Below are 14,458 nucleotides of genomic sequence, written 5' to 3' on the forward strand. Positions count from 1 at the left end.
GAGTTTTCTATGAAAATAATCATATCACCTTCAATTAATGTCTGTTTTGTTTCTTTGATTCCAAACCTCATATATTTTATTTCTTTTTCTTTTTTTAAAATTAAATTTGCTAGTATCTTCAGTACAGTATTGAATAAAAGCAATGATTTTTCTTAACTTTAACCTTTAAGAGCGATGTTTACTATGGGCTTTTGGTAGATGTTCTTTAGTTAGAGAAATTTCTCTTTTTTCTTAAATAATTCTTCAATTTTATTTTAAAAGCATAAGTAGATGTTTTGTTTGGTTTTATTTTTTGTTAATCCTCACTGGAGGATATTTGATTTTTAGAGAGAGTGGAAGGGATGGGAGAGACAGAGAGAGGGAAACATTGATGTGAGAGAGACACATCGATTGGATGCCTCCCACATGGGCCCCAACTGAGGTCAGGGATTGAGCCTGCAACCAAGGTACATGCCCTTGACTGGAATTGAACCTTGGACCCTTCAGTCTGTGGGCTGACACTCTATCCACTGGGTCAAACCAGCTAGGGCTGGTTTTATTTTTTTTAAGGCAACAGATACCAGAATGCATGTGTATTCAATGGAAAAGGCCCACTAAGGAGAAACAAATTTAGGATGCAAACTTAGAGGAGATATCCTGAACAGTGAAGTTCTTGAAAGGCTGATGGTGGATTTATATATATACATATATATGTATTTTTATGTATATAAAGTTCTTAATATAATGTCTGGTCTATTAGCTTCCTATTACAGCTGCAACAAATTACCACAAAATTGGTGACTTAAAACAACACACATTTGCCCCGGCCAGTGTGGCTCAGTTGGTTGGGGTTGTTGTCCCATGTACTAGAAGGTTGTGGGTTTGATTTCTGGATCAGGACACATGACTGAGTTGTGAGTTCTACCCTTGGGTGGGGTGCATTGGGGAGGCAACTGATAGATGTTTCTCTCTTGCATCAGTGTTTCTCTTTCTCTCCCTGCTTCCCTCTCTAAAATCAATAATAAAACAACACACATTTATTCTCTTAGAGCTCAGAATCTGAAATCTCTTTCGCTTGCCTAAAGTCATGGTGTCAGCAGGGCTGCGTTCTTTCTGGAGGCTCCATGGAGAATCTGCTTCTTACCTCTCCAGTTTTCAGAGGCTGCCAGCCATCCTTGGCTTGTGGCCCCTTCCTCCATCTTCCAAGCCAGTGGCATAGCATCTTCAAATCTCTCTCTGCTTTCATTGTCTTTCTTCTATAGACGGATCCTCCTTGTCAATGTCTGGGCCACCCTGACAATCCCGGGTAATCTCCCATCTCAAAATCCTTAATGGAATGACACCTGCAAAGACCCCTTTGCCATATACAGTAATGCTCGCAGGTTCTGGGGATGGGGATCAGCACATCTTTGGGGTCCATTATTCAGCTTACCAATCTTGGCATTGTTAATTTTTAACAATGGCTGAATATTGGCAATTCTATGAAATTCAACCTAAAGATTCTCAATAAATAGGAGTTACTGTAAAGACTAAAAACAAAAGGGGGGATTATTTTACCCTGAATAGCGGCTCCAGGCCTGTCCCTGCTGTCTCAGGAGTAGCTGGGCAACTTGCAGCGGAGCCCGGATCTTTAGTCCTCCCTGGGCCACTGCCCCAGAAGCACAGTAGGTCTCCTTCCCCAAAGCCACTGCCTCCTCGTGATTTTGGAGGAGGCCTGCTGCCCACAGAGTAGGGGATCCCTTGGTCCCTCTACCCCACAGCATAAGCGTTCTTTTGAGGACAAAGCAGCTGCAAACGACTTCCATGTTGTAAGTTTGTGAGGCAGGAACAGAGTCTGTGGCACGCGAGGCCACGGGAAAGAAGTAGCGGTACCAACCCCATTTTTGTTTACATTTTTTAAAAATATCTTAAAATTTATTTCAGGGAGGAAGGAGAGAAACCTTGCATCAGTGTTTCAGAGAGAGGGACAGAAACATCAATGATGAGAGAGAATCATTGATCGGCTGCCTCCTGCACGCCCCACACTGGGGATCGAACCCTGACCTCCTGGTTCATAGGTCGATGCTCAACCACTGAGCCACGCTGGCCGGGCTGCTTGCATTTTTGATATCTTATTTGCCATCAATCTTTGTTGCATTCATTTAGATTCTGAAAAATCTGATATTTTGGGGCTCCCCCTTAACTTTTTTCCGAGATTCCACTCTCCTCACCTTAGTTCCCACTCTGGTCTGTGGGTCTGTATTTGTAGCCATTTTCTCTAAGGTAGTTCTGGACACTCCCAGCAAAAGTTCAAGTCTTATCTGTCGAAGAAACACACGAAGGTTAGGATTTGCTGCGATAACAGGGGCGGAAGGTCACCTCTGAACCTCTAACCCGCCTGTCACCCGAGGAACCCTCTTGGCCGCCAATTGCCTCCTCCACGTGAGAGAGAATGAACTAATTTCATCCCTATTCCGTCCAATCAAGCTCCTTGCGTTGCCTCTACCTCCAGCAATAAGAGACAGGGACAGTTCCTTTTCCATCGCTAAGCAACGCGAACACAGCGCGCAGCATCTGCACCCTGCCCGTCGGGCCAATAGGGATCTGTGTCTAAAGTTCTTGTTTGCATTTTGAAGTCAACAGTAATTGCGGTTGTCTATTAGGTTCATTAAGTTGGTTTATGGCTGGACCCACTCCAGTCTCCACTCGGCGGTTTGAAAGCGTTGTCCTCTCAGGGAAAGAACTATTTGGCAATAAAAACCCTGGGCTGATTTCCTCAACTCATTTCCCCTCGACGGGCGGGGAAGCCAGGGTCACCATCCGCAGGGCTCTCGCCCTGGAGAACAAGGGCTCTGTGGAAGGTTCTGGAAGAGCCGGGTGGACAGCAGGGCCAAGGGGAGGCTCAGCCGTCTCCGAGCTGGCCTCCTTCCATTCCTTGCTGAAAGTAGGCCAGTGGAGCAGAAGTCTATTATGCGAGCCCAGCCGGGGAGGGGAGTGCTCCCTGCCCCTCTCCCTCTGCAGGCCAGCGCCCAAGTTGGAGAAGAGCCTTCGGAGCCTCTATACAGGGACTGAGGGCCAGAGGGAGGCACTACCCAGGGACGGGATCAGCTCCCGCCTCCCTGGCCTGGGAACGGTCAAACAGCGGCCTCAGTGTAACAGCAGGAAGTGCAGCCAGCTTGAAAGAGCCGCCCTTGGATGGCGTTTCCCAGGTGTTGACTCACCGGGCAGGCGGCTGAAAGGCTGCCAGGCCCAGCTGAGGGGCAGGCCGGGCGCCTGGCACAACCTTCCCTTCAGCCCCGGTTCTTGGGAGCTAGGTCTGCTCTGAAAACACACACCAGAGAACAGCTTAAAGCAATTACTGAGGATGTTGTTTTCCTTCCTAGACCCGCTTCCAAAACAGCCTTCCACTCTCAGCACTTTCCAGACCTGGTCATCGTCTTCTCTCTCCTGGGCTGGTGAGATTTTATTTTATTTTATTTTATTTATTAGGGCCGAGCTAGATAACAAGCCTGCTTGCACCCCCTAGTGTACAGGGAGCCCCGCACCATTCATCGTTGTGTCTGGGTGAAGCCAGGAGGGCAAGCGGGATTGCAGATATTTATTATGGTGATCGGGGCGGGAAGGTCTGATTCCAAGGGGCCGTAAGAGGGAACCATGCTTACACTCCTGATTCAGTTCACGGCCCAGGAAACTGTTCTCGAGTGTTTTCTCCCAGGCTTTCTTCGGACTCCCTGGCTATGATGCAGGAGGCTGCCTGTGGCCTGTTACAACAAAGGGGAAGTGAGGCTCAAGTATCCAAATACTTTAACGTCATGGAGAACTATAGAATAGCCCTGTCGTATGGTTGATAGGTGCAGAAGCCGAATCATTCTGAACAGAAAAACTCTGAAAGTCCAACATCATTTTTCTTGCTCTTCTTAAAATGTGCGCTCACTTCCGTTGGGTACAGAGACACACACGGGCAATGAGTTCCAAACAACTGACAAGCTGGGGAAGGGTGAGAAGATCAGAACAGCAAGTTCCTTGTATCCTCGAACTCCATGGAGAGCTTTCTCTGAAAAGAAGGCAGGAGAGAGTTTAGATAAATATGAAAAGGAAACTGTTGTCAGGGTGAGCCAATGCAGGGTGGGTACCAGAGTATGAGGTGGGGCATCAAGAACCATGGGCATCTTTCAAAGAAGAATTGACGACCACCGACCAAGGATCACTAGGAGGCTTACCAACCCAAAAGCTAACCATTTGGTGGAGGTCCCAAGCTTTTGGGTTGGTAAGCCTCCTAGTGATCCTTGGTAGGTGGTCGTCAATTCTTCTTTAAAAGATGCCCATGGTTCTTGATTATTTTGACTGAAAATTTAAGAACAAGGATGGCAAATAGGTCTAATATTACATACCAACTTTCATCAACTGAAGAGCCTGAAATACTATATTGAGAGTATTCCTGAAGGTTCAGTTTGAGCAAAAGCATCATGATTGATTAGTGATGTCTGCCATGAACACAGGACAAAGAGAGGTGGTATATGTGCCAACTAGGCCAGAAGAAAAAAAAGGAGGCATGAAATCCTAAATTTACACTCTCCTGAATGTAAATACACTTGATCCACAAGAAGCAATTAGAGACCAGTTTGTTGCCTGCACACTGCAATCTCAGAAGAAACAGAAGAGGAAGGGGTGGACAGAAAGCAAGGTGGCCAGTCATCCCTCTAACCCCAGAGACCCTCATGCAGCCGTGGATCAGAAGGAGAGCTGCTGAGGGCCTGGCTCAGCTCTGAAGCTGTGCACCGTGTCCAGAGGCCCCCACAGGCTGCCACAGGGCACCGAGGAGTCCTGGTGTGCTCCTTTCAAAATGTGTCTTGAACTTTCCACTTCTCTTCACCCCTGCTGCTCCCAGTCCCATCCTGGCCTTGGCCACACCTCCCTGGACAATGTACTGGCCTCCTAACAGCTCTCTCTGCTTCTCTCCCCTCCCCTCAGCCCACCCTCCAAACGACAGTGAGTGACATTCTAACACAGTCTGACTCTATCGTCACATGCTTAACTCTCCCTTGGGGCTTCCTCTTTTTTCCTAAATACTACACTATGGAGCCACAGCCTTCTTCTCCAACCCACATTCCCTTCATCCCTCTGCCCTTTGCTCTTATCCTTTAGCCACGGCCTTTATGTGACTCCTTGAACCAATACCTCTGCCCATAGGTAGGCCCCTCTGGCCTAAATGGCTTGCCCTTTCTCTCCTTTCCTTTTTTACTTTGCTAATAGCCACTTCCTACTCCTCCGCCTCTCGGCTTAAATGTCATCTGCTGGGGGAACCGGGTAGATTAGGTCCTTCCTGTTATAGGCTCACATAGCACCTTATCCTCTCCTTAGGGATGTCGATTGCAGTGGTAACCAGTTATTTGTAAAAGTGTGTGCATAATGTCTATTCCTGGCTAGACTTCAAGCCCCATGAGAAGAGGTCTCAAGGGCTTACACAGCCACTGACATAGCTCCTGGCATGTGGTACATGCTTGATAATTATTGACTACATTAATAAATCGCAAGCGAGATGGACAGATGGATGGGACTTCCTGAGGTTGAAGTTGATTGCTATCCCTTGGCAATCGCAGTGGAGGAGATCAAGCCTGTAGCACCATCAGGAAAGGCAGAGGGTGGGAAGGAGGATGGGCTGCGTGGGTGGATGGATGGCTGCTTCTAGATTGCAGCTTCATGTCCCAGAAATCTGAGCTTTACCTTTCCAAGACTTCCAGGGGAGGAGTGTCTAGAATTCCATGGATCAAAATGGCACTTATAAAGGAAGAATCCACGGGAGAACTTGGTAGATCAGAGGGGAGGAGATCAAACTTTGAGCACTGATTTATGTTGCAGGGGAGCCAGGTGAAAACAAGTCACTTCTGTGGTGGCTCTTGAGCCATCCCAGCCTTCCGCCGCAACCTAACTGCCAAACGCGATGCTGCTTTGCCCTGGGGCCTTCTGAAATCTAAGAAAGCAAACCGGTCTAGCAGCTTCAGGACTTGTGTTTCTTAGAAGGCAGATTCCAAAGACTTCTACCCACAGATTGGCCATGTTGCTTATTACTACCTCACCTATCAGTTGAAGCACAAGGGGAAACGGAGTATAATACTGTTTGGGGCTCTCTAGGATCTAATTGGGCATCTTAGGTCTGTGCAGCTAACGTTTTTAGTGGAAGGAGAGTTAGGGAGCGGGGTTTGAATGACTCAGCAGCAGGAAAAACCCCAAGTGGTCTGCTAGACACTAAACTCGGGGACAAGTGCAAGGATTCAGCCACGGTTTCCGCCCTCCCTGCCCAGGACTGGGTCTCTCCTCCTGATGCGGCAGGGCACGTTGCATTGGGTTTCACTGGTCTATATCTGGTGTGGGCTTCATTCTGCCATCGTGGCTCATCCAAAGGTGGGCTGATGGGCAGGAACAACAGAGGTCTCGGGGGATGTGATCTCTGCAGCCAGTCCCTGCAGGACTGTTGCGTGGACAGCATACTTTTCTAGGAAGCTGCAGAGGGCAGCTTGGGTGAATGATGTCACTCTGTGCTCCCCGAGTCCCCTGAAGGCCCCTTTCCTTGCACGGTGTTCATCATTCATAGGCAGGAAGTTCTACAGGCAAAGGGAACAGGTCTGCCTCCTTTGACCATGCCCAGTGACTGGCCTCTGGATACTAATGAGTCTATGTTTGCTGATGAGGAATAAATACAAGAATGATGCTTCATGGATGTAGATATGGGAGGAATATCAATCAGAACTTCCTGATCATTAGAACTGCCCAGTGATGGAATGGGCTGCCTTGAAAAGGACTAGCCAGGCCAGCATTTCCTCAGTATACATTCTGGTTAGAGTGGGTGGTGGGAGACAGTGGCACATAGGTGTTGGGTCCATGAGCTCCGGGGTCAGACAAAGCTAGCGTGAGTCCTGGTTCTGCTACTTATGGTTGTGAGACTTCAAGACGATCTGCCCCAATGTCTGCATCTGTAAGATGGGGTATCAGTTTCGGTTTCTTTGAAGAAGAGCCTGAGACTAGGATGTAAAGGCAGGTCGTGTACGTGTGTGGGGGGTCCAGGAGGCAGGAGAGAAGCAGCAGGGAGAGGGGGACAGAGAAGGAGGAAAAAGCCTCGCCAGGAAGGGGGGCTCACTCCTAGTGAGGAGTCTTGGAGGAATTCTGTGGAAAGTATTTCTCTGAAGGATGAAAGGCCTGACATCTCTACTGTCTCACATCTCATCCTCTGAGGCAAACTCCCCTGCTCTTCCAGGCTGCACCTGCTCGTGGGATGAGGGCCCTCCCTTCCTCCTTCCCCAGATCAGAGGCCACTGGAGGTGGGGAGCTGTCCATCCACCACAGCTGCAGTCAGAGAAGGCGGAGGGGGTGTGGTACAGGGCACTGTTGTGTGCCCGCCTCCAATATTCCCATGGTTATGGAACGGGGGCCTTCTGATGAAGGGACTCTTCAAGACCACAGTCATTTGATGAATATATTTTGAGTGAACATCCTATCTAATAAAGAGGGAATATGCTAATTGACCCTCACACTGTCACAAAGATGGTGGTGCCCACAGCCAATAAGAAGGGAATATGCTAATTGACTGCCCCACCCTCAAAGATGGCAGCACCCACAAGATGGCGGTGCCCAGTCCCCTCAGCCCTGCCAGGGCGGCAGGCAGGCCCGGCCACTCCGCGCGCCTGCCTCCAGAGTCCCCCAGCCTCCCAGCGCCAGCCTGAGGCTCAGGCAAGCCTCAGATGGAGGTTGCCCAGCTGCTTAGGGCCGCTCAAGGCTCAGGTAACCAGGGCTGGCCGATGCTTGCGCTGCTGGCAGTGGCAGCAGCAGAGGTGTGATGGGCGTCGCCTTCCCCTGATTGCCGGGTCGCCTCCTGCCCCTGAGGGCTCCCGGACTGTGAGAGGGGGCAGGCCAGGTTGAGGGATCCCCCCCCTCCAGTACATGAATTTCATGCACCGGGCCTCTAGTATATTACAAGGATTAAATAAAATAATATTCTAAAGTGTTTAACACAGTGCCTAAAAATAAAGTGCTGTGGACAGCTGCTATTATCATTATTAATTTCTTTTTACTAATAGACAGTGACACTTTCTAAAAGAAACAGAAATCATCTGGGGTAACCTTGTCACTTTGGGGCTTGTGTATGTACTTGGAGGACTTGCGATTTTGGAGGAGATTAAAATAGGTCTGGCCTTGACCTCCAGAATGAAGATTCTGGATGAGTTGGGCCAGCCTCACAGGTATCCGGGCACACTGGACTTTCTCGTCTGGCTTTTAGTGAAGCCACTGCCTCTAACACTCCCTGACACATGGCTTAATAATTTTCTGAGTTCAACGGCCAGTTTTAAAGCAGGAACAATAGGATTGTGTCAGGGAGAATTACGTGGTGGCCCCAGAGGTCCTAAAATGGTGCTTTAACTAGATGACGTACGGGGGGTAAAAAATGCAAAATGTTGCGCTGACACCCCCGTGCCACTGAGCTCAAACCGTCCCCCGAAGTGCAAAAAGAACAAGGGACTGGAATGTTTTTCATCCTTTGAACATCATCTGGCCCAGCTTCAGCTGCGTCTACCCTCACATGCCTCCTGAATGACAGCGGAGCCTCAGGGCAGAGAGAAATGGAGAGACCAGTGACCGGCAGAAGGGACCTCTTGTGCGCGTGCAAGAGAAGGCCCATTGTGTGGCGCTGCTTTTGAAATCTTCAGTCTTGATCTGGATATGTTGACTCGAGGGAATCTTTTCTGCACAGACTCGGCCGCTGGAAGCAGAGCCAGTGATGCCACCTGGGCAGCCAGGGATGCAATGGAGAGAGAAAACAAACAAGGTGGTTGAGAAGGAATTCAAAGGGACCACCCACAGACACAGGGTTAGGATTCTCAGGTGACAGATCCCTTCCTCTGGGGGCAGGGACGGTGGCTTGGGTGTGATCCCGTCCCAGCAGCGACACGGTGGTGTCTACCACTGCCCAGCTGGTGTTTCCACGCTGCACTGAATGGCCACCTGAAGACCAGCCATTCTCATTTCCAGGCACTTGATGTTTGCCTGGCCTGCAGAGATGGGTGCCAGAATCCACCTGCATTTTTATTTTCTGTGGCAGAAGGTGTACCGCCCCCTATCGATCGCCGCAAGCTAATGCACCTTGCTCACCCCGGCAACATGCAGCCGAAGAAAGCGTTTTAAAAATGCGTCAGCCTGCGCTGCCCTGTCCATACTGATGCATCCAGAAAGCAGAAGGTGGCTCCCAGGACGGCGATGTCAGGTCTGGCGTTCCAATAATTAGTGGCCGAGTAATTGCTGTAATAATTAATTTCCGTTGCTTAATCCAGTGATCAGGCATGTCACTTTACACATGGGAAATGTTGGTCCCTGTAGGGGTGTGTGCGCGCGCCTCCGTGTGTGTGTGTGTGTGTGTGTGTGTGTGTGCGCGTGTGCACAGTTGCTATTTAGTTAGGATTTGGAGATCAGTTTGTGGAATAAATACGATGCTTTTAGTTTGGTTTTTAGCCATAGGTTTGGGAGAAAAAACAGCAAGGTGAGTAAAGAGAGACAAAAATGACATGCTCCAAACCTCACACGCCAATCTTGTGAGAACTTTTCCAAAGTGGGGTTGGATCACACGTCACCATTTGCAGCTTGGGGACTGGCAACTTGAAAGCGGGTCCTTGCACCCAAATCTTGCCCCAGGCTTTCCAAGGCCCAACTGCCCGGCAGAAATACACCGAAGCCACATATGTAACCTTCAATGTTCTAATAGCCACAGTTTTAAAAAGTAAGAGGCAGTGAAGTTTTAAAATATATATATTTTTATTGAATTCAGAGAGGAAAGGAGAGGGGGAGAGATAGAAACATCAGTGGTGAGAGAGAGTCATTGATTGGCTGCCCCCTGCACGCCCTCTACTGGGGATCAAGCCCACAATCCGGTCACATGCCCTCAACCAGAATCGAACCTGGGACCCTCCAGTCTGCAGGCCGATGCTCTATCCACTGAGCCGAACCCGCTAGGGCAATGAAGTTATTTTTAACAATAAATGATACTTAATGCACTCGATCTGCAATACTATTATTTCAAAATATAAGCAATAGACAAAATGTTAATAGGATATCTTATATTTTCTCTTCATACGGTCTTCGAAATCTGACGTATTTTTTTACACTTACAGCATATCTCAATTCCACTTCTCAGTCTCACCAGCCACAGATCAAATGCCCAGTAGCTACTCGTGACTCGAGGCCTCTGTGTTGACCAGCAAAGAGGTAGGGACACGACAGACTCACCTCTGTGAAGCCATCACTGTATAGAAGGGATGACACTGTCATAAAAAAAGAGACAATGTTGTTTTGTGTGTCGAAGGATGAGCTGCTTCCGTTGAAGCCGTTCTTGGGCCCCTCGCTAGGCTGCAGTAGGGTCGCATCTCTCTCGTCCTTAAACCTCCCCTTCACACTCATTTTTGTGTCCATTCATCTGGGCAGAGCGCATTGTGAGGAGCCGGCAATGTTGAGCGAATGCCTAGCCACGTGTGATGGGGGAAGTGTACAAAAAAAGGATGGAAATGGATCTGAACTCAAGGAATTTGCCATCGGGAAGAAGAGACTGTATCAGGACAAAATGATGGGTGAGCACCACCAAACAGGGTAGAGGTTTGTGTCAGGTTAAATCGGATCAAATGGCAGAGTGCAAGGTGGCTGGGAGGAGAGGTCACCGCTGGCTGTATTTACCCGGGATGATTTTAGGGACTGGCAAGGTCCCGGGGCTGGCTGGGTTCCGGCTGGGTTCCAGCAGGCCCAGAGGAAAGGCACTGGGGGAGGGAAGGCATGGTGCAGCCCCGTGAGCACACCCTCCCCGCCCCCCACCCCCCAAACCCCTGCCCCTCTTCGCCCTCATGTAGCCCAGATTCTAGCTCGCAGGTGCCTTGCCACCAAAAAGTGGAGCTGCTGTGATTCAGGGGCCATCAGCTCTGCCTCCTTCTCTAAAGCCTTCGTTTCCCTTCTGCCCCTTTTTGACTTCCCCCTCCGCCCTTACTACTCATTAGTGCCCTGTCGGGGGGCGCTGGCCCCTGTGGTCGGGTGGGACCCTGTGTCCAGCCTGGCTGGGAGCTGGGAGTGGAGGCAGTGGGTCACTCCCAGGCCACGCTCCAGGCTCTCTCTGAAGACCTGGCTTGAGACGGTGGCTGCCCCGTGGGTACCTGTCATCGTTGGAGCCTTTCTGCCGACTTACAGCGAGCACGTCACGGGAGACAGAGGTGCATCGCGTGGCTTTAAGTCCCATTCCACAGATGCTGTTGCCATGAGTGGCCTAGCCTCTCCGAGTGACACAGCCCCTCCACGGAGAGGGGACACAGGCTTCTTGGGGTGGGCGGGTTTGAAAGAGGGGCCAGGAGAACCCCTGGGATGCCCTGCCTCCTCTGTGAGGGGAACCCCCTCCATGGCCACCTAAGATGTAGGCGCCTCCTCAGAGGCAGGACACACCCACCTCCAGTTCTCGCCATGGTCCACGCCCTCCATAAAGACAGGCACGGCCAGTGGAAGCGGTGGAGGTGGGGGAGACACCATGGTAGGCCCTGGAGAAGGAGAAAGGGGAAGAGGACGGGGTCTGGCCCCCTGGTGTGGAGGAAAACTACAGGCTCAGAGTGAATGAGTGTCTTGGTTGACGCTGGACCTGCTGCCCGGAGCACCCCTTCCTCGCAGCCCTGCCTCCCAAGCTGTCCTTGCAGACTGTCCTTCAGTCAGATGTCACTCCCTGGGTGAGCAGTGGGTCTCGCACGTTCCGTCAGTCACCTAACAAACAGCTACTGGGGGCTCCTCTGTGTGAATCTTAAGGATCTAAACCCACGCTGGCTGCACGTCTGCCCTTATGAGTCCCATCCAGTGGGGGAGAGAGACAAGTAAGGCTCAAAGTTGTGAGGTTTTAAGAGCTAAGATGGACAGTCCAGAGGTGATTACCACAGGGAAGGAGCCTTGTCCTCAGCCTGAGAAGTCAGGGAGGCCTTCCCAGGGGTGGTGAGACAGCAGCCACCAGGCAGCGTTAAGGGAGAGGCAGTCCAGGCTGAGGCACGAGGAGCAGAGGAGTGAAGGCGAGCGAGCGGAGCAGGCCCATCCCGGGAAGGCGAAGTGGCTGGGCAGGAACAGCACGGGGGGCTGTGGGCAAGCAGAGAGCTATCAGACTGACATGGAGAGGGCAGGACCCAGTCACCAAGGGCCCGGTAACCATGGCGATGGGGATGAGCACGGGCGAGCAAAGAGACGCTGCAGAGATTCAAGCAAAGGAAGACCTTGATCGGATTTGTAGGTGGTTGGGAGGACAAAGAAGTGATTTTGTGAGCTGGCCAGACAGGAAGAGACCTTTTTTGAGGGTTTAATTTGTGTGGTGTTGTGGTTATTTGTGTTAAGCAAAACTGCCCCCTAGCCCAGGTGATATGAAGGCAGGCCCTGGGACAGGGGACAGAAGGAGGGAGTAGGGCAGTGGGATAATAGAAATTTTTTTTAACGATTTGGGGCACTTGGTTTTTATTCTGGATGAGGGACCATGGAGCAATGAATGGGAGGAGTGGAATGGTGAAGAGAGAGATACCACAGGATATGAGGAGGCCGAGCTCAGAGAAGGCAGCGAGGAGGAGAGAGAAGGTGGCTAAGAGGTGAGAGAAAGGGCTAGGAGGTGAGAGAAGGGGCTAGGAGGAGAGAGATGGTGGCTAGGAATATCCTGGAGTGAGAATGGCCGAAGGGCTTCGGCAAATACGATATCCAATATTAAATTTTAAATAATGAGCAGCACCACACTTCAAGGTGAGTCCCCCAACCCCATTACTCGCCAATCCTCACCAGAAGTGACTTGCCAATCCTGACCAAAAGTGGGTCAGAGCGGAGACAACTATGGGGCATGAGGTCTAAAGAGGATCGGAGCAGTCGAGAGAAGGGAGAAATGGGGGTGTGAGGCGGTAGGGATAAAAGCAGGTCCCCCACAGAGGATCACTGGGGATACTGGGCAGGGGGAGGTGGATTTGCATCAGACAGGAAACAAGGCTGGAGCCACATTTCTTAAATGCAGTCAAGGAAATGATGCAGGGGGAGCTGCATAGCCACGGAGGCTCTAACACTGCTCTGAAGAAGAATATAAAGAGAAGATATTGTCTGTGTTCCCGCAGTATAGTACAGGAGATATATGTGTATGTCAGTTAACTTTACACGATGACCAAGCTGGAGGGGAGTAATTACTAAATATGTGAAGGACCCCAAGTTTAAAATTGTCTTTCTAGGCTTTGCAGACGCCGCCGCCCCGAAGCCGCCTGTGACCAGCCATGGGGAACCCCACCGTGTACTTCAACCTCACCGTCGACGGCGAGCCCTGGGACCGTGTCTCCTTCAAGCTGTTTGCAGACGAAGTTCCAAAGACGGCAGAAAACGTCCGTGCTCTGAGCACTGGGGAGAAAGGATTTGGTTACAAAGGTTCCTGCTTTCACAGAATTATTCCGGGATTTATGTGCCAGGGTGGTCACTTCACACGCCATCATGGCACAGGCGGCAAGTCCATCTACGGGGAGAAATTTGAGGATGAGAACTTCGTCCTGAAACATACAGGTCCTGGCATCTTGTCCATGGCAAACGCTGGACCGAACACAAACAGTTCCCAGTTTCTCATCTGCGCTGTCAAGACGGAGAGGTTGGGGGGCAGGCATGTGGCCTTCGGTCAGGTGAAAGACGGCATGGATATTGTGACAGCCATGGAGCGCTTTAGGTCCAGGAATGGCAAGACCAGCAAGAAGATCACCATTGCTGACTGTGGACAACGCTAATAGATTTGACTTGTGTTCTATCTTAAGCACCAGACCATTCCTTCTGTAGTTCAGGAGAGCACCCCTTCACCCCGATTTGCTTGGAAAGCGTGGTCCCAATACACCAAGGTTGCAGTTTTGAACCTCGATCAGGGCACATGCAAGAATCGATCAATGAACGCATACATAAGTGGAACAACAAACGCAGTGTTTCTCTCTGCCTCTGTCTTTGTCTCTGTCTTTCTCTCTCTCAATAATAAATAAAAATTTAAAATATATTTTTTGTTGGCTAAATGAGCAGTGTCAATGGTATATGGATGGCTAGAAAGATATACACAGGCATATGTCCATGTTTGCAAGAAAATAACATTAGAATATAATAGTTTTGGTTTAGAACTTTGGTCTTATCCTTCCCCAGCCACCTCCTCCCCATAACTAGAGGATTCTGTCACCTAATCAGATGAAGAAGTGAGTTGGTTCTGCCTTACGAACATTATTGCGTTTTCCTCAGAGGAACCTCAAGGTTAATTAGGGTACACTCTGTAACAAAGAGCCCTTGCCCCAAATGCAGTGGCTTGAAGAAGTTGACCACTCTCTCAAATAACCATCTCTATGTGAGAGACCTGGGTTGGCGGGCAGCTCTGCTCCATGCTATGATCAGGGATCCAGGTTCTTTCCATCTCGGTGCTGTTTCCCTTAGGTATTGCCTTGCAGGGTCAGAGCTGAGTTATGGGATTCCC

General features: G+C 50.2%; 1 protein-coding gene across 2 annotated transcripts; it reads left to right on the plus strand.

Moving 5' to 3' along the window:
- The first annotated feature begins 3,201 nt into the window (after positions 1 to 3,201).
- LOC132215348 (peptidyl-prolyl cis-trans isomerase A-like) lies at positions 3,202 to 13,958 on the plus strand. 2 transcript variants are annotated; one of them, XM_059663451.1, is made up of 3 exons: positions 3,202 to 3,413; positions 10,423 to 10,565; positions 13,203 to 13,958. In XM_059663451.1, exon 3 carries the CDS (start codon positions 13,245 to 13,247, stop codon positions 13,737 to 13,739), a length of 495 nt encoding a protein of 164 aa, XP_059519434.1. In that variant the 5' UTR covers positions 3,202 to 3,413; positions 10,423 to 10,565; positions 13,203 to 13,244; the 3' UTR covers positions 13,740 to 13,958. The 2 variants fall into 2 exon arrangements, with proteins under 2 accessions (XP_059519434.1, XP_059519529.1); XM_059663546.1 differs by lacking the exon at positions 10,423 to 10,565.
- The last annotated feature ends 500 nt before the right edge of the window (positions 13,959 to 14,458 follow it).

This window comes from Myotis daubentonii, chromosome 1 (genome assembly GCF_963259705.1).
Source record: "Myotis daubentonii chromosome 1, mMyoDau2.1, whole genome shotgun sequence".
NCBI classification, from domain to species: domain Eukaryota; kingdom Metazoa; phylum Chordata; class Mammalia; order Chiroptera; family Vespertilionidae; genus Myotis; species Myotis daubentonii.